The 27,238-nt window shown below is 44.8% G+C and overlaps 1 protein-coding gene across 1 annotated transcript; it reads right to left on the bottom strand.

The window, feature by feature from the left end:
• Positions 1-253: 253 nt before the first annotated feature.
• On the bottom strand, positions 254-26,637 carry TCEA3 (transcription elongation factor A3). The gene is made up of 13 exons (XM_056846819.1): positions 26,555-26,637; positions 23,243-23,305; positions 20,812-20,917; positions 18,820-18,949; positions 17,105-17,173; positions 14,531-14,614; positions 13,146-13,223; positions 11,536-11,696; positions 9,056-9,112; positions 6,473-6,627; positions 5,820-5,966; positions 2,792-2,863; positions 254-361 (listed from the first exon to the last, which is right to left on the bottom strand). The coding sequence occupies exons 1-13, from the start codon at positions 26,621-26,623 to the stop codon at positions 353-355; spliced, it is 1,200 nt and encodes a 399-aa protein (XP_056702797.1). The 5' UTR covers positions 26,624-26,637; the 3' UTR covers positions 254-352.
• Positions 26,638-27,238: the final 601 nt, after the last annotated feature.

The following is a 27,238-nucleotide window of genomic DNA, read 5'->3' as shown; positions in this document are numbered from 1 at the left end:
CTAGGAACCTTATTTATTAAAAAAAATAAAAATAAGGAAAGTGACGATTCTGAGGATGTTGGATTCTGTACTTTCATGAGATGGTCACTGAATACGTACAGCCTTATCAACCCTTCATACCACTGCTTGGATTCTCCCCCCCCCCAACCCCACGGTCTCTAACTAGTAAATCAACCCCTATTGCATTTGTCAGCATCTGGATGGTTATCGGGGTGAAACACCTCCATCATTCAGGGTATCCCCTTTTCCTGCGTCCGTTTCTACAGTGGTCAGTCAAAACTTCTCCCCTCTCTTTTCTTGGGAAAGGACAGCTTCTTCATCACCAGTGGCATGTGTAGAGATGAAAGGCGCATCAGCAGAACTGTAAAGCAAAGGACACTTGGTAGAATAAAGACTTAACACTGTCCCATGCTCTGGACCATCTCGGATTTGGGATGCAGGAAACCCAAGTTCAGCTGTGATGGTTGTAAAGGCTTTAACCCAGAGCTCGGTGTTATTTTAAATTGAATCAGAAGGGGAAAATAGATGTTACCTAATAATCATTGCAATGTTACAACATTTCTTGTTCTTTCTTTCTTTCCTTCTTTCCTTCCTTCATCTCTTCTTTTCTTGATGCACAAACATAGTTATAACCCAAATTATGTTCTAAAATCAATTTGGGTTATAACTATATTTGTACATCAAGAAAAGAAGGAAGGAAGGAAGGAAGGAAGGAAGGAAGGAAGGAAGAAAGAAAGAAAGAAAGAAAGAAAGAAAGAAACAAAGAAAGAAAGAAAGAAAGAAAGAAAGAAAGAGAAAGGAAGGAAGAAAGGAAGAAAGGAAGAAAGGAAGAAAGAAAGAAAGAAAGAAAGAAAGAAAGAAAGAAAGAAAGAAAGAAAGAAAGAAAGAAAGAAAGAAAGAAAAAGAAAAGTTGAAAGCATTCTATATTATTTTTAGTGGGTAGTTTTTAACGTATTAGTGAGTTTATGGCAACATATTCTGGGTGCCAAGGAAGAAAGAAGAAAAGAGTGGATTGTATGTAATTCTTTGTTATCTTTTCCTGACTTTTCCCCTCCCTCTCTCTTTCTATCTTAAAAAAATAAAATCTAGCTGATGTATGATTCTAATTACATCTAAATACTTAACCCACCATTTTTTTAACAATGATGTACGATGCAGAAATAAAGTCTAAATATGTGACTGTATTTCAGCCTTTGTGTCTTCCTACCTTTTGATGCCCCGGAGTGTACACTATTATATGCTCAAAAATGTATAAAGGCCAAAAGATAACAGTTTGCAGGCTGTTGGTTTGAATGTAGTTTTTAATTTGCAAAATTGGAAATCTTGTCAAAGGTTTGTCTTTTACTTTTTGCCTGACCTGCTCCCAAGGTATTTCACCCGTTTTTAAGAAATTCATAAAATGGCTTAAACCAGCCTCTAACCAGCTAGCAAAATGTCCTAATAATTGGGCATGTCCAAATTGCTTACTAAAAATAATGGAGAAAAAAATGGGTGTCCAATCTGTTCCATGTAGTCATCGGTGCAGTCCTGATTGAATTTGGCTTTTGATCTTCTGCTAGATAAGTTGTTTCCTTAGACCACAACCATGTTTCAAGCCTATTTCTTCTAGTGTCCAGATCTTCTCATCCTGATCCTGATCCAGAAGCATGATGATATTTTTCTATAGAAGATGCTGCAAGACCACGCTTGTTGATTGGGGTTTGCATTATTCCTTTGTGAATTCTAGTTTTCTTGTACTCCCATATAAACTGATCAAATGGTTTCTAACTTTTAACTAGTAAATCTTTGGGAAAGATTAGCTACATGTCCCCCACCCCCAAAAAGGAACAGAAATGTTGGCAATATTTTCATTTTTAAAACAGTTCTCCAGTCTAGCCAAGATAAACGTACTCCATCTTTTTTAATCTGTCTTCTCCATTGTAGGCATTAGATGATTCAGTGCCACATCTCTAAAATTTTCTGAAAAATTAACCCCTCTTATATCTCGAGATTTCCATTTAGATCCTGCGATCTTAGATATTTCTAATTTAATCTTCCTGGATATTACCTCCTGGAAGGATAGGTAATGTCTTAGTTGACTTTATATCCTGAGATTTGGCTGAACTGAACTAAGAGCCTAACCAGCACCATGCAAGACTCTATGGGGTTTGTTTTCATCGTTTGCTTAGAACGTGAGTTTTGTCTGTGTGCCTTGGTATGTAATACCTCTAATTTGTTCCCCTTGTTGAATCCTCCTGGCAAGAACCTCAATACAGCCTAGAAGGCTGAGACCACATTGGGAAGTTCCAAGTCAAGCATCCTCCTACTATGAAGTTGTCCGAAGCACCACCTCCTCCAGAGAGGTGGAGAAAAACCAGGACTGGCTCTTTGCTTTGGAGAAGGAGGAAGTGGGCCCCAGAAAAAAAGGGGCAGGCTACACACTGGGAATCACTGAAGTAGAGGATGTTTTCCTATGTTGGGCAGGGGGAGCTCCATAATCCCTCTTCCCTGATGCCTTGCTCCAACTGAAATCGGGCCCCTGTGCACCTGATATTTTGAAGAAAGAAAAACACTGGAGGATTGGTTCATAGAACTCCTAGCAGTTTTAAAAGGCTTGATTTTAAAGGACTCAAGTTGGAAAATCCCCGATCTAGAGCAGCACAAGGCAGGGCTTATTTATTTATTTAAATTTCTAGCCTGCCCCCAACCCCCGGCTCAGGGTGGGTAACAACAGAACAGGTTGTGGTGGGGGGAGGGGATGCTGGATTATAGAGGTATGTGGTGAGGCTGAAGAACAAAGGATGGTACAGACCTTCCACCGGTTCCCGCATTCGTTACACAGCACAAATGTTGTCATGGGCTCATCAGCACTCCGGGTTTGCACCTGAAGGGGAAAGCCAGCTGCAGTGAGCAAGTTTGTTCTTCTGAACACAACACCAATTGCAAACAGAGCAGGACCGTATTCCCCATGTCCAAAACTGAATTCCTGATTAAATCACAAGTCAGTTTTAGCAACATTGTCATTACTGTGCATATTCTGCACTACATAACCCAAACTGCCATTCTGCATCACAAAATAATGAATTCTGCAACTTGAATCAATTATGTCAAGGAAGGCATACTTGCTTATCTATGTTTGGTCTGCATATCTGCTCTGCTGGAGAGAGACAAAGATCTACGTAGGGGGAGATCATGGGTCTGAATTTTCCTTTTGGCTCAAGATTAATATTTTAGGCTGGGGGAAGGCTACGTGAAGGCTGGTCAGATCCACCCCAGTATAAGACAAATTCATGGGTAAAGGTTTCAAGGGTTCAAGACCTGCTATGCCCCTGCAGCATTTCCAAAACCCACCACTTTCTGCTTCACACATGGGCCAGCCAGATACTCCTGGGGAGGCCTACCAGCAGGGCACAGAGGCCAAGGCATGGCTGCCTCTGAATATTTAAGTGCCATGCAGGGCCAAATTAGACATTTGCTTTTTTAAATAGTTGGGTCTGGGTTTTAATAGTGGTATTTTGTGCTCATGGAGCAGCAAAAACAGGGAAATAACTCCCCCCCGCTCCACAGTTTCCACATGGAAATTGGCTTGGGAAGCATTCTACATTTGTTGGAAGTGAAGGCCTTTGTACTGTCTCTTAACCTCAGACTTCACAGGGGGACTTGACAAGAGAGTCAGAGAGATAGAGGGGTCAGGGCACTGAGCGTCTTTTCTCTACTGCTCTGACACTATCCCTTTGATGTGTAGATTGCTACTCTCCTTCCTCCTTTTCGCACCTCCACTCGCGCTAGCAGTGCCAGCCCCCCCTCCCGATTGGTGGGAGGGTTTAGGGGGCGGGGTGTGGGCGATGACGTCACTTCCGGGCTTACTTCTGGAAGTGCCGCATTGTTTAGCGCCACTTTAGCACTCAAACCCCCAGATTTTGGGGGGTTGACTGCTAAAGCAGCCGCAGCGCTATGGCGCTTCCAGGGTTAAACCTGGAAGGGACATCACTGCGTGTGCACGGCCCCGCGCGCAACCGATTGCTGCTCCAGAGCAGCTGGGTGGATTGGCAGGCAATTGCCCACCGAAACCACCCACCTGGCGACCCTAACGCATGCACTCATCTCCATCTTGCAGTCATGAGGGCAGGATGCAGGTCCTGTACATCCCTCCCTCCTTGTTAGTTAGACTAGATTAGGAGATGAGATTTACTCTATTCTATCCAGAAATGGAGTTCCTATAATAAATAAAGTCTATTAGTTTGAATAGATAAACAGGCTCTGACAAATTTTGTTCCTGGCACACACGGAGATCAGTTGAGTACTCTGCTGAATTAACAGATTTTTTGTCGAAGGCTTTCACGGTCAGAGTTCATTGGTTCTCGTAGGTTATCTGGGCTGTGTAACCATGGTCTTGGTATTTTCTTTCCTGACATTTCTCCAGCAGCTGTGACCGGCATCTTCAGAGGAGTAACACTGAAGAGAGAGACACTGTCCTTCAGTGTTACTCCTCTGAAGATGCTGGCTACAGCTGCTGGCGAAACGTCAGGAAAGAAAATACCAAGACCACGGTTACACAGCCCAGATAACCTACGAGAACCAATAACAGATTTTTATATGAGAGCCAGCATGGTGTAGTGGTTAAGAGTGGTGGACCGGGTTGGTTTCCTCACTCCTCCATATGAAGCCAGCTGGGTAACCTTGGGCTTGTCACAGCTCTCTTAGAGCTCTCTGGGCCCCACCTACCTCACAGGGTGTCTGTTGTGGGGAGGCGAAGGGGATTGTAAGCTGGTTTGATTCTTCCTTAAGTGGTAGAGAAAGTCGGCATATAAAAACCAACTCTTCTTCTTCTGTGAAAAATCTAACTGTGAAAAATGGGCTTTGCTTATGTTTTAATAGCCATTCCCCACAGCTGCTGTGTGGCTGCAAAGAACCCAACTCTTCAAAAAATCAAACATCTAGTTTGGCTCTAAGGCAGCATGGCTTTTAGGAAGCTGTCCTCCATGAACCTGCCTACCCCCCAAACAAAAATTCCATTTACAATAGGGGGCATCAGACCATCCTGTAGAAGTACCCACCCTGAGCCTGGCTTCGGCTGGGAAGGCAGGTTATAAATCGAAAAAATAAAAATTGGGGGGAAAATAAAGTATTTCCCTCCCATTCATCACCCATAGAGCATTTTTGTTTGTGTCACCAGTATCAAGTAGGAACAAGCATTCCCAAGCTTCTGCCTATTATATTAGGTGCTGTGGAACACAGGCAGGACTATGCTGCTGCAGTTGTCTTGTTTATGGGCTTCCTAGAGGCACCTGGTTGGCCACTGTGTGAAGAGACTGCTGGACTTGATGGACCTTGGTCTGATCCAGTAGGGCTTTTCTTATGTTCTTATGAGATGTTGGGGGTAACTCTTCTTCCAGTGCCATTCTACCAATTGACAAACCCACACACCCCGTTGCCATTAGTCCTGATAAGAAAAGATGACTGGTCACCAAAGTCAAAGGACAGATCCGCTAAGTAGGCTTGAGACCCAGCTATGCCTAAAAATGATAGCCCTAGGACTAGCCTTAGGACTGGAGTCCTCAATCTTGTTGAGCCCTGTGGGCATTTCTGGAATCTGAGAACGTGTATTGTGCACCACCTTGTGGCAGCCATGGTAGACAGGACCAATCACAAAATGTTTGGAGTTTCCCAGCCAAGCAGCCATTTCCGAATATTAACTGGTCATTGCTTGGAAGAAATTAGCAAGTGGGCACCAGGAAATGCACTGAGTAGGTGCCATGTTGGAAATCACCACTTCAGGATCACCTCTTTTTCTCCTGCTTCAACAGCTGCAGAGCTCTTGCCCGGTCTGGGTACATCACCTGATTATACGTGCAATTCTTCTTCTTGCATTTGCCACACTGGAAGAGATCTGTTGCGGTGCCACCTGTCTTTGCCATTTGATGCTCTCGGATGGCTTCTTGGGTCATGGTGTTCCTTAGCTCCTTCAGTTCGTCACTCGCCATTTCCTGCAGCACATTAAGAGGGCATTGTGATCAGAGACTATTCCAAGGCTTCAACTTCAATTTGGTTTTCTTCCTTCCCTTTCTCCCTCTAGGACTTACAAGTACCAATTCAGGCATTACAGAGGATGCTGGTTAGGTTGAATACACGAAGCTGCCTTATACCGAATCAGACCCTTGGTCCATCAAAGTCAGTATTGTCTACTCAGACTGGCAGCGGCTCTCCAGGGTCTCAGGCAGAGGTCTTTCACATCACCTACTTGCCTAGTGCCTTTAACTGGAGATGCCGAGGATTGAACCTGGGACCTTCTGCATGCCAAGCAGATGCTCTACCATGTAACACTCCGACTACCCCACCATATGCATGGGAAAAAAAATGGAAACTTGTTTTAAACGTTTCAGGATTTCAAACCCCCCTTCCCCCATCCTTAAACAAATAACAAGTGTGTCAATTCCATCAGAGTCACTTGTGGTTTAAAAAGAAAAACACGTAATGATGATCCCACACTTACTTCGGCAGTCATCTTGGCAATGAGGCTGGGCGGTATGGCTCCACTCAACACATTTCTGCGCAAGCTGGGGTTTTTGGGGTCCTTCAGGTTGCTGATCCGGCTCCTCATGCGGTTACGGTATTTCATATCGGTGCCTTTCAGCTCCTGGTAGATATGTGGTGGCATCAAGGAATAAACACAAAAACAGACTGGGGCAGCTGGTGACCCTTGTCCCCCTTGAGAGTCATAAAAAGGGCCATGCTGGGTTTGACCAAAGGTTCGGCATCCTGTTCCTCAGCCAATGGAATGCCTTCAGGAAGCCCACAAAACCAAGGCATGAAGGGCAATTGCTTTCCCGCATTGTGTGTGTGTGTGTGTTAAGTGCCGTCAAGTTGCTTCCGACTCATGGCGACCCTATGAATGAAAGTCCTCCAAAATGTCCTATCCCTGACAGCCTTGCTCAGATCTTGCAAATTGAGGGCTGTGGCTTCCTTTATAGAGTCACTCCATCTCTTGTTGGGTCTTCCTCTTTTCTTGCTGCCCTCATCTTTCCTAGCATGATGGTCTTTTCCAGTGACTCTTGTCGTCTCATGATGTGACCAAAATACGATAGCCTCAGTTTAGTCATTTTAGCTTCTAGCGTCAGTTCAGGCTTGATTTGATCTAGAACCCACAGATTTGTTTTTTTGGCCGTCCACGGTATCCATAACACTCTCCTCCACCACATTTCAAAGGAATCTATTTTCTTCCTATCAGCTTTCTTCACTGTTCAGCTTTCACACCCATACATAGTAATAGGAAATACGATGGCATGAATTAATCTAGTCTTGGTGGCCAGTGACACATCCTTACACTTCAAAATCTTTTCTAGCTCCTTCATGGCTGCCCTTCCCAGTCTCAATCTCCTCCTGATTTCTTGGCTGCAGTCTCCCTTTTGGTTGATGGTGGAGCCAAGGAATAGAAAGTCTCCCATTGTACCCCCTCAACAACTGGAGTCCAGAGATATACTGCCTTTGAAAACGGAAGTTCTGTTTAGCAACCAGGAGCATTCCCAAACATGATTACCTGCAATCTGAAACGCTGCTGCTATCCATTGAACCAACTCAGCCAGAACCATCTTGACTGGCGCTAAGTGGGCTGTCCCATGACAGGGTTGCCAGCTCTGCGTTGGGAAATTCTTGGAGATTTCGGGGAGGAGCTTGGGTCCTGCCTGGCCACCGGCAGGGAATAGGGAGTATAGGGTTGACAGATACAGGTTGGAAAACTTCTGGAGATTTGGGGGTGGAGACTGGGGAGGACAGGGACCTCAGTGGGGTATAATGCCATAGAGTTCACCCTCCAAAGCATCCATTTTCTCCAGGGAAACTGAGCTCTGTAGTTTGGAAATAAGTTGTAATTCCAGGGGATCCCCAGGTCCCACCTGGAGGTTGGCATCTCTAATGACAGTGCTAAGCTCCATTATGGCCCATGTAACTGCTATAATTTCAATAAAGTCAATCCCCTACGATGCTATGAGGAAATATTTCCATTGCCAAGTCCCTGGGATGCAATGAGGAAATTCCCTGCACAGGGAGGTCAGACAGGTGCTGTTATGCCCTCCCCACAGGCTGAATATTTCTTCATTGCTTTCTAGTAGCTTGTAACTGAAATGCAAGCCAGAGATACAACAGAGGAGTCACACAACCCAAAGTTCTGACCCCCCCCCCACCCAAAAAAAGCTATTTGGTGTTTCCCAGCAAAGACACAAGATGTTTTAGGGTTGCCAGCTCTGCATTGGGGGCTCTGTCAGGTGATTGCATGATGTTACTTTAGAAAGCTGATAGGAAGAAAGTAGATTTCTTTGAAATGTGGTGTTGGAGGAGAGTGTTATGGATACAGTGGACTGCCAGAAAAATGAATCAGTGGGTTATAGATCAAATCAAGCCTGCACTGACTCTAGAAGCTAAAATGACTAAACTGAGGCTATCGTACTTTGGCCACATTATGAGAAGATAAGAGTCACTGGGAAAGACAATCATGCTAGGAAAAGTTGAAGGCAGCAGGAAAAGAGGAAGACCCAATAAGAGATGGATTGACTCTATAAAGGAAGCCACAGCTCTCAGTTTCCAAGACCTGAGCAAAGCTGTTAAAGATAGGATGTTTTGGAGGACATTGATTCATATGGTCACCATGAGTCAGAAGCGACTTGACAGCACTTAACACACACTCTTTAGGGAAAACTCCAGAAGAGATGTCACACCTCTCTAGGAATCACCAGAAACTCTATGGTAAAATCATAGAGTTTCTGACACTTTCTAAAGTGGACTTGTGTCACTTCCAGGTTTTCCCCAAAAGTGACCTCATAGGTTTTTTACATTATTTTTCTCCTGCCAGCCACAGGAGCAGCAGCAGGAAATGGGACCTGAGGGGCGGAGAATCCCTCATCCCCGGCAGGAAACTGCCAAAAGCCAGGTAAAAACGTCCTCTATTTCATAGGAATGTGTTTCAGATTTCATGTTTGCACTGCCTTAAAACTGGATGTAGATATTCAAGTTCCATCACTACCCAAACAAGAGCTTCCTTCAGCCCACACCAACAACCAGGAACGTTCTCCCGAAAGGATATGATCTTCAATTTCAGCTGCCATCTTGTCACAGTTAACTCCAAATTCCTTGTAATCATCTACAGAGAGTTGCAAAAAGGAAAAAGAAAATAGATCTTTGTAACCGAGTGGAGTCAACAAAACCAAAATTACCTTTGAGGAAAGAAGAACTCATTAAGAAACAAGCCAAACTGAGAGGTGTTCTGGCCCACCTCATATCCCCATCCCCAACTGTCTCCATTTCCCCCAACAGCCTCCATCTCCAAGCTAGTTAGGAAGGCTCAAAAGGCTCATGAGGTCCAAGGTTCAAGGTAAAAGTCAGAAACAGGTACAGCAAAACCCTCCCAAATCTCACCAGTTTACATCAGCCTCCTCAAATTGCACTGGCCCCTTCCCCTAGAGGGGATATCAAGTCCGGAAGCCCTACCCAGTTTCATGGTTTTAAAAGTTTCTTTGCAGCTACAGAAATGAGAAACAGGTACATCTTAAGAAATATAAGTAAATGGAAGCTTTGTGACACTGTAAGGGCTAATGAGAATTTACTCCAACAAAAGTTTCTGTGGAATAGAGCACACTTGGTACAACGTGTGGAGGGGACCTCACTAGGCCAATGATTATGATGTTATAAAGAAAAAATACACGGCAGCAAGGTCAAATGGCCACAAAATGCAGAAAGTACAGTATTCAAATGCAAGACTAGTTTTTTCATCGCTACGCAATCAAAGAAAGAGGGGATCACCTTACATTCATATACAAGGTACTGTTATACCCAACAATTATCTTTTGCATCTATAACATTTTTAAGGGAGTAGCCTTACCTTCAGTGTCATCTTCCCTTTGAGCAAATATGGTATGGTGTGAGATATGGTTAAGTAATTATCTAATTAGGTTGATATAATTGAATGAGGATTCCAGGGCAATCAAGAAAAGTGCACAGACATTCATAAAAGCAATCTTTGGCTATCTCCTTGGCTTTGCTAAGGTGATGCATGTATCTGTGTGTACAACATAATTTGTTTTGTTTTTTCCATTTTAAAAGAATGAAGGAGGCTTCGACAATTAACATAGACACAACCACAGATCACAACCATGAAGTGCAATTAAACATTTTTAAAAAAACAGTAATGGGCAGTAAAAACAGCAGCAGTAGCAAGATAAGGTCAGAGGGTTGCCCAAAGAGATGAATGAATTAAACAGTCTTCAACTAGCACCTAAAAGCCAAGCCAAGGACGGTTCCATACAATCATCTCTGGAGACCAACACAGAAACATTCCTGTCTCTGGTTCCCATGTCAAACGGGCTGCTGCTTGCTGTAAATTAAACCATAGCCAGACTAGGGATCCTAAAATTGAGCATGTGATGAAACCGTGATCAGGGAATTCAATGGATCCAAGGCCTTGATCACAGTTTCTTTTCATTCTTCAATGAGCACACTACTCCTGTTGTGGATTAAGATTGCTCAGGATTACAGGAACAGAAAAGGACAGTTTATGTGTTGACACCACACAGGAGAAGTTGTGGCCAGAAAGGGGAACTCATGCAGATTTCAACACCTTGTGGAGGTGTTGACAAACAATGTCAAAATAACTGCTAACTTGGGGGGTGGTTGCAAGAGAGGTAGTTTTGAGGGTGTGAATATCTGACCCTTGTTGGAGCATGGAAAATAGAGAAGGAAAGCAAGCAGCACAGTCTGACCAGAGGAACCACCACGGGCCCCCAGACAAGGACTGCTTCCACTCCATTCCCCACCACGCCAACCCAAAACCAAATCACTTGAACGGTCCATGACCATGGGTCCTCTGAGGGCCAAAATACACATCTGGGTTTTTAATGAGCTAGGTCAGGGAAACCAGATCCAACTCTGTGGGGGAAGAGTGGTGTAAAAATATTTCAGATAGATATAAGTATCACATCCCAAATTGCTATGTCAGGAATTAAAATATAAAACATGGCTTGGAGACGGGCAAAAGCTAGACACATTGAAGAGGAAAGGAAAGGAGGCTCAATAAGGGAGCGAGGGTAAACAGATGAGTCTTATGGGGGCCCTTGAATATCAAAATAGACTAAGGTGGAAGGGCATCCCAGTAAGATGCAAGGGAAAGGGGATGCCGGTAAAGAGCATAAAGGGGATGCCGATAAGGATCAGAAAGATCAGCACCTGTACAGCAAAGGGTCTAAAAAGAAGAATGACAGGAAAGGAACAGAGATTGAGATCAGCTGGGCATCTGTATCCAATGCAGCTTCAAGTGCAAAGAACAATGTGAATTTTGGCTGAGAAGTGATCTTTACAGTGGATTAGAAACAGAAATGCAGCACCCCCATTAATATCATCACCAAAGATACCGAAAAAGTTACCTTCCCAGAAAACTGGGCTAAGTCACCATTCCAACTAATACTAAATGTTGCACATTTTACCCCTCCCCTTACCCAACTAACAATGACATTCAGTTTCCAGCATGCTGTCCAAAAATTGTACCCTACGTATAAGCATTTGACCTCTCACCATCCATTTTCAAAGCCCCAGAGACCATCTCGATGCACTTGTCTCGGACGGAGTCTCCTGTCAGATAGCAGGGTGGCAAAAAGGTGGCAGGAGATGCCAACATTGGGGAGACGGGGCTGGTGGGTGTCTTGGGTCCGTCTGGCCTTGGTTTGCTATTGGATCTGGACAGGGAAAGGCAGAGCTTAGCCCGGGCAACCAGCAGGCTCAATAATTTCCTCTTTAGCCCCAATCACAGCCTGAGTCCTGAGCAATCTGGGATTCTTCACTTACAACAACAACAACACAATGCTTCCATTCAGTGGCACAGTTCATTTTAGACTCCGAACTTACGGATGTCAGACATTTGAGGAACTACAAATCCCACCTGAGATAAAGAGGAAGGACTATCAACAGCCTGTGTTAGAGTCCTGGAGTTTTGCCCCTAAGTCTCTCTCTGGCAACACCACTTGCTTCCATTTCTCTAAATCCTGGGTTTACAAAACCAGGGTGAGCCACCACTTGTTACAGATGCTAGACTAGTATTTATAAGATATTGGAAATCAGATCTAAGTCCTACAGTTGACAAGTGGATTCTGAAATGTTAGGAAATCTTTCTCCTAAGCAAACTAATTTAGAGAAAGAATATGTCACAATTGCAAAGAATTTGGGAAATACTTCTTGTAAAAATATATGTATATAATATAGTGTATTAATAAACTTTTTTTTCTGCAAAACTCCCCAAAACAATGGTGATGCTTCTTAACACTTGTAGATATCACCTCAGTAGGCAATTGTTAGGAAAACAATCAGTAGGCAATTGTTAGGAAAAGGCTCTATCCAAGCATTCATCAGAGTATGAAGGAGGTGACCCCCTGTCAGCTGAAGGGTGGGGGAAATGTGTGAAGAAACAGCAGTTCAGATTCTGGAAGAACAAGAGAAGGAAGCAGACAAACAACTGGGGGAGCAGGATCTCTCAGGATCAGGTGCAGGACAGCAGATCTGCTGCTTTGCAGGCCTGCTTCTTTACCTCCAATCTATCCTTTCCTCTCTATCCTTTCCTTGTGTGATTTGTAAAACAAAGAAATATTACAAAACAGCCTAAAGCCCCCAGTTCTCTTTCCTTCAAAGGGAACCAACCCAGTCTGTGGAACCTCTTGCCACTTGGAGAAGTAGGAAGTAAATAAAAACCTCGTTCTTCCTCACAAGTGGACTTCATTTGCTGAGAGAGGTCAGCAACCCATAAACTTTCTGGAAGCCAGTGCAGGCAAGTGATGTCCTGCCGGACAGCTAGAAAAAACTTGGAATATCCATAGGGTTGCTAACCCCCAGGTGGTGGCTGAAGATTTCCTGACATTTTCTCAGAGATCTGTTCCCCTGGAGAAAGGGGCCGCTTTGGAAGATAGGCTCAGTGGCATCATACCCCACTGAAGTCCCTCCCCAAACCCCACCCTCCTCAGATTCCACCCCCTACCAAATCTCCAGGAATTTCCCAAACTGGAGCTGGCAACCGTAGACTGGGAAGAGGGCCTCACATACCAACAATCCCACCTCAGGTGGATTCCCTGTGGCTCCCACACTCTCCGTAACCTACTTAATCTATTCCACATTATCATCTCCTTCCATCTCCTTACCTTTCCTCTTTGCCATCTGTGGAGTTTTTCCGAGACCCAGTAGGAGAAGAAGCTGGGTTGGAGCATAGGGAGGATCTCCTGAAAACAAGATGCAATCATTTAAAAACGGTGATGCCAAAGCACACACCCTACGACAAGAGCGGTCTAGTTTGCTTATAAGTTAATAATAACATTTAAAACGGGAAAAAAACCCTTAACTGCAACATACACAACACAGCATGAAATGCAGAGGTTCCCATAACTAATTATTATGTTTTTTTGTTCCAGCCTGCCTCTAAGGGACGCAGGGCAGTGTACAGGGTTCTCTCTTCCTTCATTTTTTAAAAAACTTTTATTACTTCACAAAACAAACTGACATACAAAACAAGTTCAAACAATATTAACATATTTTATCCAAGCTTGAGGAGGGTGGGGTCTGAGGAGGCGAGGGACTTCAGTGGGGTATAATGCCACCGAGTCTAACTTCCAGAGTGGGCATTTTCTCCAGACGAACTGATTTCTGTCGCCTGGAGATCAGTTGCAATAGCGGGAGATCTCCAGCCACCACCTGGAGGTTGGCAACCCTAATCTGGCCCAAGGTCACTCGTTGAACTTAAAGACTGGTGTGTGTGTACGTTTATGTCTTTGTGTGTGTTTTATCCGTTAACTGGACTTTTACATCCTTGCAACTTGTTGTTGCAATGTTAGCCACCATGAGTCCAAGGAAATAAGGTAATATGGATATTTTAAATACATTAATTAATTGGAGCCAGGCTGGAAGTTGCAAGCCTAGACAGTTGCTTTTCGGGTTACCAGCCTCCAAGTGGGGCCTAGAGTTCTCCCGGATTAAGGCAAATCTCCAGAAATCAGTTCCCCTGGGGGAACTGGCAGCTTCAGAGGGTAGTCTCTATAGTATCACATCCCTGCTGAGTTCTCTCCCCGCTGCCCAAACTCCACCCTCCCTTGGAACTGCCCCCAGATCTCTGACAATTTCCCAAAAGGGAGTTAGCAACCCTAGGTAATTTTTAAAAATGGTGCGAGAAGAACTATATATGATCAATGTAGTTTGCACCTCAGGGTAGTAGCAAGCTGTGGGCAGCAGTACCTGATCTCTTTTCAGATTTAGGCCCAGGTGTTCCTAATCTCAAAGAGTGACCATTTTTCCCAGCCATTACTCTGCTGGTGCCTTTTCTACAGGTGTTTTATCTCACCCCTCCCAGTGATAGGAATGCCAGAGTGCAAAACAAACAGCCAGAATAGGGTGAGATTAGAAGAACTCTTTCCCAGTCAAGGCACTGCTAAAAATCTTTATATGCACAATAGGCACCTAGGGGGCATCAGAGAAGCAATTCTATTTGGTAGAGCCCAGGTATGCAGGGTTAGCTCTGCTAGCAGTTTAAGCTTACTTTTCTCCCGAGAGTCTCTTGGGAGATGAGGAAGAAGTGGAGGCAGCAGCAGAGATGGAAGATCCCGAGTCTTCGGAGTCTCTTCTTGACATACGGGGAGAAGAAGAGTAACATATTGTCAAAGGCAGCCGCTGTCATGGGGTTGCCATATTAGTCCTGTTCACAAGCTATAGTATACAATCCATGTACAGGATACATGGATTTTTAAATAGGTATTCAGTAATTCTCATGTTATGCTAGGAAAAGTTGAGGGCAGCAGGAAAAGAGGAAGACCCAGCAAGACATGGATTGACTTAATAAAGGAAGCCACAGCCCTCAATTTGCAAGATCTGAGCAAGGCTGTCAAAGATAGGACATTTTGGAGGACTTTGATTCATAGGGTCAGCATGAATCGGAAGCAACTTGACGGCACTTAACACACACACAATTCTCATGTTACATTCAATGCATGTACAGCTGCACACGTGATACAAACCCCACGTTCATCCAGGTACTAGTTCCTGGTTTCTGTTTACAAAGTAAACATTTGCTGGCTTTTTCCTACAAACAGATAGACTAATTCACTTATGACATGGGGAAACAAATCCAGTTCACCAGATTAGAGTCCACCACTCATGTGGAGGAGCGGGGAATCAAACCTGGTTCTCCAGATTAGAGTCCACCACTCCAAACCACTGCTCTTAACCACTACACCACGCTGGCTCTCATAGTGTGTCCTTCATCGCCTGCTGCCTTCTTGCCTCCCAGTAACCAGCTCTGACATCAGCACTGAGGTGCAGATCTCAGCCTCTCATGCATGTAGGATGAACCAACTGCTTGGTTCCAATGCAACAACTGCACTTACAAAGATTGATCTGAACCCTCACCACACTGCCATTATTTTTTAGACTTTCCTATGATATGCCTCTCTCATGGCTCTGTTTCTTGACGTGGAGTGCCAAAGAGAACGTACCTCTCTTTTTTAAGTTCTAGGTGAGACTTTTTGAAGAAAGCCAGAGGGCTTTTGGGACCTCCAGAATACCTGCACACAAAGAAGATATAAAGAGGTCTGATTGCTGGACCCGCACATTCCTTCACCCATCCTCTCCACCATCGGTACCTTGATGCAAAGTCTGTCCCAATATTGAACACATGAAGCTGCCTTATACTAAATCAGATAATTGGTCTATCAAGTTCAGTCTGGTCTATCCTGATTGACAGTGGCTCTCCAGGGCCTCGGGCCTCAGGATCTCATCTCCTACCTGATAGTTTTAACTGGCGATGCCAGGGATTGAACCTGGGACCTTCTGCATGCAAAGCCACTAAGCCATGATCCCTCCCCAAGAATGTTGCTCAGAGGTGTATAGGTCTCTCAATTGCTATAGCCACCAAGATAAAATGAAAATTATAATGCTCAGAAGTATTATGACTCTGAACACTAGTTAGTGGAGGACACTGCTGATGCTTTCCTGCCATACTTGTGGTTTGACTGGTATGCTCTGGCTTACAAATAAAGCACCCTTTTCCCTTCTTTACTTAAAAAAATCCTCCAGTGCCCTTGGCAATTTAAGCCTCTGCTAATCCAATCAAAGTTATCTATCTAGCAATTTTTTTATCCCGCCCTTCTTCAGACAATCTTAGAGCAACATACGTGGTTCTCCGTTGCCGTTTCTATCCACACAACAACCCTGACACTGAGGAAGCAAAACTGACCAAATCCATGGCAAAGGGTGAATTTGAATTCAGGTCTCTTGGATTCTAGATGGACACATTAACCACTAGAACCATACTGGCGCTCGGTGAAATCCAGTAGTGCTGCCCCTGGAATGTCTCACCCCTTTGAGAAGTGCACAGTGTGTGTAACACCACACAGCATATACATAGCTCTGGGAAGGAGCAAGACAGCTTTGTTAAACAGTTACCAAATTCAAGCAAAGAGCCCTCCCCACCTAGGGGTACTAACCTCCAGGTGGTCTACAGCTCTGCTAGAGTTACAACTGATCTGGTTGCCAGGTCCCTCTTTGCCACCAGCGGGAGATTTTGGGGGCAGAGCCTGAGGAGGGCAGGGTCTGGGGAGGGTAGAGACTTCAATGCCACAGAGTCTGATTGCCAAAGTGGCCATTTTTTCCAGGTGAACTGATCTCTATCGGCTGGAGATCAGTTGTAATAGCAGGAGATCTCCAGCTGCTACCTGGAGGTTGGCAACCCTAGCTGAGCTCCTTCCCCTCCTTAAACTCTGCCCTTCCTGGGCTCTACCCCCAAACCTCCAGGAATACCCCAACCCAGAAATGGCAACCCTATGACCCTGCCACCACAGCTCTACCACAGCTCCCCCCTCCATCAAATAGCATCAGATCCCCTGTGAGCGAGCTCCCCATATCCCCTCCTCCCCAGGCACTGCCCCCCCGCCAATCTCCAGGAATTTCCCAAGCTGGAGATGGAGACCTTGTACCCTGGTGGAAAGTAGACTGTGCATTGTGCCTGAGCAGCTGTGCCGAAAACCACAGCCCTTGCCTACAAGCAAAAACATCTGAGATAGTATTATAACTAGAAGAGCAAGCCAGTGTTGTCCTTTCCCCAATGAAATAATTATACCTGTCTGGCTTGGGAACCAGGGAAGAGCTTTTTGGGGTTGCTGACTGAGAGATGAACTTTTTTGATTTCCTGAAGGAAGGGAAGGGAAAAGAGCAAAAAGAGAAAATTAGAGGAGGTTACAAGGACTTTCTTAATTGTTCGTATCAGTTGTATGTATTTATTGATATGGTCTGTTTGACCAGCCAAAAGTTAATACATAACATTATGTGACTTAATAGAACTGCAAAACTAATATAAATTACAAAATTAGATAAAAGTCTAATGATATTAAAATTTAAAATATTAATACATAATCATGAGAATTAACTTAACATCTTAATAAAAAGGGTGGCGTTTCACCCATCAGGAGCCTCTTAATTAGGAACTATTCATATCAGTTCAAAAACCCAAAACTTCTCCGAAAATAGAGAATAGAAGGCTTACTGACTTTCCGTTCCTTACTTTCCCAAATCTCAAAATATCAGTGTTATATCTTTTAATTTATAATAAATATACAATATTTTATATTCAAATAATTACATTACATTTTATTTGTTCTCTTTTCTAACACTGCTGTCTACAATCTCAGCACCCCTTCCATTTATTCAGTTGAGGAATAGTTTGACTTCATGTCTTTGATGCAAAATTTCCATTCAGGATTTCCCCCAACGATGCATAATGATAACTTTGCATACAAAAGTGTGTGTTTAGTGATGATGCCCTATATAAACAAATAAAAATAAAGTTTGTTTTCTGTAAGATGAAAGGTGGTTTTTAGTTTTAAGAATTACTAACTTTCTAAAATTTTTGCAGTCAAGTCACATGTGACTTATGGCTACCGTGTAGGGTTCTCTAGGCAAGAGATGTTCATAGGTGGTTTTCCGTTGCCTGCTTTTGTGTAGCAACCCTGGTATTCCTTGGTGGTCTTTCCTCCAAATACTTATCAGAGCCAATCCTTCTTAGCAGCTGAGATCTGACAAGACTGGGCTAGCTTGGACTATACAGGTCAGGACACTGAAGTACACCAATATCAAAAAAATTGGCCTCTGCACCAAAATTGGGGTCGGCCATTATTAAATGGTGGTATAGCGGCAGTGGCCACCTTTACAAAGACGAGCACTGTTAGATTCAGCTGCTGTGTGGATGTTGAGGAATTAACTCATGACAGATACCTCAACCTGAGCCTGGTGACCCCCGAGCCCCAGAAGAATCACCTGCCACTAAACCTGGCCCTGGTTTCAGGTTGGGAAAACAGTCCGTGAGGAGGCACAAAACCCCCTTTCCTCTGTGCGCTGTGGTCCCAGTCTGAAATGGGCCCTCAAGTACCGGGGAACTGAATTCTCAGCAGCGAACTCACAACTCACATCTGCTTAAAAGTCCTTGTAGTAGACCCGGACATGACCTGAAGTTTTGTGGTGTGTAGTCAGGCCCTTCAAAGAAAAGGCTGGCAAAACTCTCAATATGTCAGTTTCTGCTTCTGTGCAAGCCGCCTCTCTGCAGGCTAAGCTGTGCTCATGCGTGAGCAGTGCTGAGGTACCTGCTGACCGATCCGCAAGCTAGCCAGCAGGCTGCCAAATGAAAGAAGGGGCCTTTTCCCAGCCAAAAATACATTATTTGAGCTGCGCTTGGAAAATGTATATCCTGAAACTGCAGCATCTGAATTGAATGCAACCTTATGAAAAAGTGCAGCACACATTTCAAACTCGATTGGCTGAATGGCTCTAACATGAATATACCTGTCTTTTTTATTTCCATCAGAACCTTCAGAGCGTTTCACAGAAACATCATCTGCAGGCTTCCAGCCAGGGATGTCGATCCCTTTCCCTTTTTCTTTCTCCTTTTGACTCTTCTGTGTCTCGGATGACTCTGAAAGAACATAGGATAACCAGCTATTATTATAGCCTATTAGTGCAAGTTCTGGTATATAGGCTACTTTTGTAAGCAAATTTAATTCACACATACCTTTATTGGCATAATTACAATACTTTAGCCAATGATCGAAGCAGCATCCTTTAAATTAGGGATTAGTAATAATCCCTATAAATTATGATTTACAAAATATTCTAGTTAAAAACAGTTTTAATCTTCAGAACCTCAGCAAGAAATTGAGCTACCATCGCCGTTATTTCAGGGATCGAGTCATTCAAGAGAAATTGACATTTCAGTTCGTTGTTCAAAGATCTTTTGGTAGCTAATAAAGCAGACAATAGTTTTTCGCGCATACATTCATAAAAAGGACAATCTAAAATTATGTGATCAATAGTATTGATTGAATTAAGATTACACGAGCATAAACGTTCATGCCTTGAGATTTGGGAATATCTGCCGGAAAGCAACTTAGATGGGAAAGCGTTTACTCTAGCTAATAAAAAAGCTCTACGTTGTGTGGGAACATCCAAAGAAGAAAGATAGTTAGCCATTTTACCTATACGGTTAGTTAAACCGAGCATGGCAGGTGAACAGATATATGGTTGAGCCTGTAAAAACATAAGCAATTAATTCTTCAGACACCCCTGTAGTATTTTTCCATCACTCATGGGCTTCTGCTAGCTCGAGTCACCAGCATGACAACTTTCTATGTTTAAAATGGGTTTCTAGTCCCAATGAATAAAGCCTAGAAAAATGTTTGGAAACACCATTAGACTTTTAACGTAAGCTTCTTGCCCACAGGAATGGGAAAATATCCTGCGCTTGACAACAGGAGAGCAATGTTTTTGAAATGGTAAATCACCTAGTAAAAACCATTTCTCTCTTTCTTGCCACCTTCAAGGATCAACTTCATAGCAGCCATTCAAACATAGATGGTACTCAAAGAGTGCTCAAGGGAACTAGAGTAGTAAAGAGTTTTCTCTATTCCTCCACGATGGTTAAATGTTAGAAAAAAGAGTTGAAATGGAAACACTACCCAAGCATACAAGAAAGCAGACAAGTCATAGAGTCATTAGAAAGTGGTACAGTCAGTGCTAGAAAGTCTGCTTGGCATGCACAAGGTCCCAGGTTCAATCTCTGACATTTCCACTTAAGGTAGTAGGTCATGAGAAAGATCTTTGATGACACCCTAGAGGGCTATGATCAGCCAGAGTAGGCAGCACTGATCTTGAGAGATGAAGGTCTTGTTCTGGTATAATGTGGCCTTATTGTACTTCATAAAGCTGCATTAAAATTGCTTTGTATGCAGATTGATCCAGGTTCAGTCCCCAACATTTTGATCTAAATAGGCACAGGTAGTAGTTGAAAGACGTCATTGGACAGCCGTTGCCACAGTAGACCAGGCATCTCTAACCTTGGGGCACCCATGGGCAATCTTGAAATGTTGAGAATAGGTAGTGGGTGCCTCAACAAAATGACTCCCATGGGGGGGTGGCATTCCTCACAGAATGCTTCCTGCAGGGGCTGGGTGGGTCCAACCATAAAACATTAGCAGGTTCAACAAAATGTGAAGTTTCCTAGCCAAAGCTTGTCCTGTGGTGGAGGCAGCTGTTTCCAAATGGGTCCCATCCCACCTACAGATAGATATTACCACCTGGGGTATTCTGAAGAACCACCTGCTCCATTCAGGACTGGTTCAGTTTTTTTGTTGGGGGGGTAGTAGTAAGTGGGTGCCAGGACAATGAGGAGGGGATAATTTTGTAAGCTACTTTGGGCCCCCTGCTGGGGAGAAGATTAGAGTATCAATGAAGTAAATAACTATTCCTTCTTGTAGAACAAAATGCCGGACAGTCTCTTACCCAACAACCTCTTCCAGTTCTTGACGAGGATTTTTGCCAGCGCCACCACCTCCTCGTCGGAGCAGTGCTTCCGGACTGTATTGACAGCCACACCGATCCTGGTGGTCTGAGAAAAGGAGAAGACGGATCAGCTTTTAGCACAGAAGAGTGGTACAACTTGCCAGCCCCATGGTCATGGTGGGGGGAGATGAGGTTGCTTTCTGGGTTATTTTTGGAGGACCTGGGCCTTCTGTAGGTGGCAGAATGAGTGGCAAAATTGGGTGCTAGACCACAGCACTCCGGGAGGAGGGGTGTGTGTTTTTGAACACATTTTTAAAAAATTGCTGCAAATGAAAACCAGGTCAGCAGGCAAACCTAGAGGCTCTCTCTCTGAAGAGATTTTAAAGGAAAAAAAATATTCAGCATGAAGAAGTGGTATCCCACCTACAGTCATAAATACTGGAGGTCTTTCTACCACCTCAGTATCTCTCTCCTGCTTCATTGCACTGCAGACTGAGCCATGCATTCTTATATCTTAGAAGGGAAAAGGGCATGGGCAGTGCTTTGAGTGAAGAGGGTTTTAGAATCTGTCCCTGGTATCTCCAGTTAGAAGGCTCTCAGTTAGCAGATGCTGGGGAAAAAACATTCTCCACCTGAGACCCCAGAAAGCAGCTGTGAACAACCCTGACATGTTATAAGACGATGCCTTGGCAATGGTACACGACATTTTCATTTGGCAGGCTTCCAAATTATTGATTATTAGGATTATTGACCAATTAAATATTTTTCACAGGTGAACACATGAAGCCCTCATGTACCAAGTCGTATCATCGGTCCATGCTAGGGTTGCCAACTCTGGCTTGGGAAATTCCTGGAGATGTGTGGGTGGTGCTTGGGGAGGGCGGCATTTGGAGATGAGAGGGAGTTCAGTGGGGCTGTGATACCTTTGAGCCTGCTTTCTAAAGCTGCCCCTTCCTCGAGGGGAGCTAATCTCTGCATTCTGGAGATCAACTGTAACTCCAGGAGAACGCCAGGTCTCACCTGAAGTTTGATAACCCTAGGTCCATCTAGCTTTCAGGGAAGATGCTAGGCCCAGAGACCCAGCATGATGCAGAGGTTAAAGTGCCACACTAAGATATGAGAGACCCAGTTCTGAATCCTTAGTGTCATGGAAGCCTACCGGGTGAACTAAGGCCTGTCACTCCCAGCCTAACCTACCTCACAGAGTTGCTGTAAAGAGAAAATGAGAGAGAAGGGAATGATGCTTTAAACTGTTTTGGGTCCCATTTAGGGAGAAAAGCAGGGTATAAATATAAAGAAAAAGTACATCAAATCAAGTACATCAAAAGCTGGTAAAGTTAAGACACCAGCCACAGCTTACTAGCTACTATGGTTGCCAACTCTAGCTTGGGAAATTCCTGGAGATTTGGAGGCAGAGCCGGGGGAAGATGGAGTTTGGGGAGAGGAGGGAGCTCAGCAAGGATGTAATGCCCCCCAAAGTCACCGTTTTCTTTAGGCAAACTGATTTCCGTCATCTGGAGAGCAGTTGTAACTAGAATTATCATCCTCCAGCTGGGGCCCGGAGATCTCCTGGAGTTACAACTGATCTCCAGATGAAAGAGTTCTCCTGGAGAAAATGGCTGCTTTGGAGGTTAGACTCTATGGCAGGGGTCCCAACTTTTTTGAGCCTGTGGGCATCTTTGGAATTTTGAAGGGGGTGGTGAGGACCACCCCAAAACGACTGCCACAGGATGCAGAACATGCATATAAGTACATAAAAACAATTAAAACAAAATGCATGCTGGGAAGACGGGTTAATGAGAATTGGTGAGGGAATGCCATACAAAACGAAACAGTCTTCACCCACTTGCAGAAGACAATGATAGACTGGGTCAGACAAAGCTCCCTGGAGACAGAAGTCCATGATTTTGGTGCCACAACCAAGAAGACCCTTTCTTGGTTTGTCACACATCTAGCCTCAGATGGCAGGGGCACATAAAGCAGGGCTTCCAAAGTTGACCATAATGGTCAGGTAGGGTCAAATAGGAGTAGGGCTTCCTTAAGGTACGCTTACTCCAAGCTGTATATTAAGATAACATGGTAGCTAAAAGGAGCTCCCTGGATTATAAAATGTACTGTGATTTATAGTGTTTTTTCAAGAAGCCGATAATACCCGGCTAATAATTCGAGAGGGGTAGCCATGTTACACCCATTTGCAGAGAAACGGAACAGAAGTCCAGTGGCACCTTCAAGACTAACAACATCACCCCACTTCATCAGATGCATGAGAAGTATCACCACAGCAGATATATTGATACGTCAAGTTACAAGGAACAGACAGGTAGGAATGGGGAGACATGACAGAGAGGCCAGTTTTTGTTTGCCTTTAAGGTGCCACTGGACTTTTGCTTAACACCTTGATAAGCTTTTCTCACCCTCAACATTGCTGTACCTGTAGCAGCTGGATGGTCATCGTAAAGTTATTCAGTTTCTTCAACAGATCAAGGGCTCCTTCCTAGGGGGAAAGGGAAAAAACATACTGGATATCTTGTTTGCTTTATTTCGCATCAGATGTTTTTCATTCACTGTGGGGACTGTCATATCCAACTGCGATGGTCCCTGTAAGCGCCACTTCATCCTTGGTAAGGTCCCTATTGATTATCATTGTTTCAGCCACATAGGGATCCCCCTAGGGCCAAACCGAGCAAGAATGAATATGCTTGTAACAGAGGGTTCACTAGAAGCTTTGGGTATGCCAAATATGGGTTAGCAGTGGTACGCTAAAACACAGATCCGGCAAACAGTCAGCATGGCGCAATGGTTCAACTAGAAAGTGGGAGACCCAGGTTTAAATCCCCACTCTGCCATGGAAGCTCACTTTGTGACCCCGGGCCAGTCACTCTCAGTCCCACCTATCTCACAGGGTTGTTGTGAGGATAAAATGTTCTTGTAAGCCGCTTTGGGGTCCCGCTGGGGAGAACGGCAGGGTACAAATATCAAAAAAAATAAATAGCAACAGATGCATTCCATTAGATCAAGAGATGCATTAGAAGTCACAGGGAACTGGACTTTCAAGACCTGAATGTGTTTCCTAATCAACACAACTTCAGTTTACATTTCTAAGTACTTAACTGTATTTACTTTAAGCAAACTGAAGCTGTTGGTACCTGTCTTCTAAGATCCTCTCTAACCCAATAAAATTTCCTGAATTAAAGGACAAAGGACAGAAAAATTGGGGTGATGGATTCTTTCCAGCATTTTTCAAATTCTAATATTAGCTATGTGGGGCCTGGTTTAGACTGGAGCCATGCTGGGGTGGGGGTTAACTTTCTTCTGCCAATATGGTTTTGCCAATCAAAACATACTCCCTTCTCCTCTCCAGCACTGTAATTAGTACTACAGGGGAAAAAGAAAAGCCGGCCTGAATTTTGCCTGACTTTCTTCCTGTATAGGACAAAAGCATAGATATGGGTGGGTTTTAGGGTTGCCAGCTGGGAAATACTTGGAGAATTTGTGGGTGCAGCCTGAGGAGGGGAGGGTTTGGGGGAGGGGAGGGAATTCAATGAGAGATAATGCCCTAGATTCCACCTTCCCAAGTGGCCATTTTCTCCAGGTGAGCTGATCTCCATCACCTAGAGATCAGTTGTAACCCCAGGAGATCTCCAGCCACCACCTGGAGGTTGGCAACCCTCACGGCCTGGCATAAAATATTTGTGAGCTAATGACTAATATGCAAGACTGATTTACCATCATGAACTGATTTTTCAACCAGCTTCCCCAAATCCTCCCTTTAATGAAAAGGGAAACAGAAACACACATCCCTCAAGCAGAACTATGTAGGGACAACACAGATTCTGGGCTTCCTGTAAGAAAAAATTCTTCACACTTCCTGCTCCGCTGCCCCAAACCAAGAAAGTTTGCTGCCTGCACACCATTTGCAAAGGAATAATAGCAGCAGGCCCTTCCCATGACTGCAAATACTGATCTTGAAGACTGTACACATTGGGGGTTGAAGGAAAGGTGGGGGGGAGTTATTTATAGGCTCTCTTCATGAGAGCAAAGTTTGAAAAGGAGTAAAACATTAACTCCAAAGGCACAGTCTTGCCCCCCAGGGCACTGTCGCACCAAGTTCATTTACAGGAATCAAAAGACCAGATCCTCCACCTGAAAAGAGAGATTGACATTTGGTTACTTCATTTATATCCTGCCTTTTGCACCCAATGGGGATCCAAAGTGGCTTACGCGATTCCACACACAACAATCCTGTGAGGTAAGTTAGGCTGAGAGCGTATGACTGGCCCAAAGTCATCCAGCAAGCTTCCATGATAGAGTGGGGATTTGAACCCTGGGTCTCCTGGATCCTAGTCTGACACAAACCACTGTGCTTCACTAGTGGGCGAAAACGAAGTTAACAAGCCAAGCATGTCCGTAACACAGCAGTAGAAGAAGAGTTGGTTTTTATATGCCTACTTTCTCTACCACTTAAGAATCAAACTGGCTTACAATCACTCTCTCAGCCCCACAACAAACACCCTGTGAAGTAGGTGGGGCTGAGAGAGTGTGACTAGCCCAAGGTCACCCAGTTGGCCTTCTGTGTAGGTGTAGGAGTGGGGAAACGAACCTGGTTCACCAGATTAGCGTCCGCCACTCATGTGGAGGAGTGGGGAATCAAACCCGGTTCTCCAGATCAGTGTCCGCTGCTCCAAACCACCGCTCTTAACCACTACAACAAGCTGGCTCTCTTCAGGATACAAGGATGCCGTTTCTAGAGAGGGGAGCGCAGTTCCTTGTACGTGCGTGGGAGATTTGCCAAGCAACATTCAACTTTACTTCTATGACTGCTGCTGGGAAAAGCAGCTTGACACCCCCTCCCATTAAAACAGTGCCGCTCTGTCATATATATATATATATTTAGAGTCTCCAAATTGAGGGTGTGTTCCAGCGCTGCACGTGTCTTTCGATGCTGCTGGGGAAGGGGCAGCACTATCTTTCCCAATTCAAAACCGCACTTTGCCCTGAAGCTCACTGGGTGACCTCGGGCCTGTCCCTCAGCCTAACCTACCACGCAGGGTTGTTGTAAGGAAGAGAGAACAACGCACAGGGCCCTGAGGTTCCTGAAGGAAAGGCAAGGCAGGAGGGAAAGGGACCAGATGGAAACATGCTTGGGCCCAGCTCTGTGCCCCCCCACCCTGGCCCCATTCTGCGATGATATTTCTTACCGATCCCAACCCATGCAGCAAGGCATCCGACCGACGATTAAATTTACACAGCTCGGCTCTTGCCAAACACCTGTTGTCTGCATACCCTCTCCCCAAATCCTTGGCGGGACAGATCACCCTGAGGGTAAGCTGACAGAAAGCGTGGGGAGGGGAGGAGGGGGGGAGAATGGGAGCAGTGAAATATCTCCAGATGGAAGGGAGCTGGTTTTGATGCAAGAAGACTATAACACACCAAAGAATCCACTGGGGTCATGGCATGGCAATGCTCAGCAATCCCAGGCACATAACGTATCGCCTGAAGGAGAGACCAGTGGCCACAGCATGCCCCAAAGCCCAATTCACGGTGCGGAGACAGTCGAAGAAGTTTGCAAACTCAGAAAACAGGAAGTGCTAGAGCAGGTTAAAAATCACAGGAATGGCAACTTCTTCACCGCTTGGTGGACAAAAAGCCACGGTTTTGCCGCACCCTGAGGATGCAGGGTTACTCCCTGGGAAAGAACGGGGTCAAATGAACAAACAAGAAGAAGAAGAGTTAGTTGGCTTACCATGTTCTTCCGAGAGACCATCTTCTCCAACTTCCTCCCCATTCTGAGCAATTCCTCCGCCGGCCCCATGGCTCCGACCGCTCCGCGAACGTCCTCCACTCGCGCCAAGCCCTCCTCCAGGAGCACACATTAAAGCAGAGACCAGCTCATAGACGGGGTGGGGGGGCAGGGTCTGCTTTCATTTGTGTTTGTGTTGTGTTTGTGTGGGTTTTCCCCCCCAAGGTAGACAAGGCTTGGGGGGATCCAGAAAAGATTCTGCCCTTACAGAAAGTTTGGCTGCAAGGGGGGCGGCGGGGGGAGAGTAATGCAAGAAAAAAAGAAGAAGAAGAGAAAGCAGGAAAGGGGGCGCGGCCACCGGAGCCCTTCGACGCGGCTGCCGTGCAGTCAAAATAGCACTAGGGCGAGGGGCTAAATATAGACAGATTAAGTGGTGGAAAGATTTCAGGGAGGAAGGAAATCTTGCGCGCTGCCATTTATTCATGGCAGGTTTTGCATTGGATTTGCCACTCTTTAGATGCCCTTTTCCCCCATCCAAATTCTCAAAACTCAACAATAAGCCGCCATGCAGAGTTTTGAGAACTCAGATGGGGGAAATGGGCATGTAGAGAGTGACAAATCCCATGCAAAACCGGGTGCAGGTGACCGTCCCTTGGTGGCGCAGGGATGGCGGGACCCAGCAGCGCA

The sequence above is a fragment of the Euleptes europaea genome, chromosome 3 (genome assembly GCF_029931775.1).
Source record: "Euleptes europaea isolate rEulEur1 chromosome 3, rEulEur1.hap1, whole genome shotgun sequence".
NCBI lineage: Eukaryota > Metazoa > Chordata > Lepidosauria > Squamata > Sphaerodactylidae > Euleptes > Euleptes europaea.
The sequence above is the reverse complement of the archived record's forward strand: the minus strand, read 5'-3'. Positions and strand labels throughout refer to the sequence as shown.

Bases quoted from the DNA above. Each gene is read 5' to 3' on its own strand.
- TCEA3 (XM_056846819.1), bottom strand. From the start codon at position 26,623: ATGGGGCCGGCGGAGGAATTGCTCAGAATGGGGAGGAAGTTGGAGAAG. The intron at 9,113-11,535 runs GTGAGAGGTCAA...AACTCTCTGTAG, and splicing joins TGGGGCTTTGAAAATGGATG to ATGATTACAAGGAATTTGGA. The intron at 2,864-5,819 runs GTGATGTACCCA...TTTCCCCTTCAG, and splicing joins AGAATTGCACGTATAATCAG to GTGCAAACCCGGAGTGCTGA.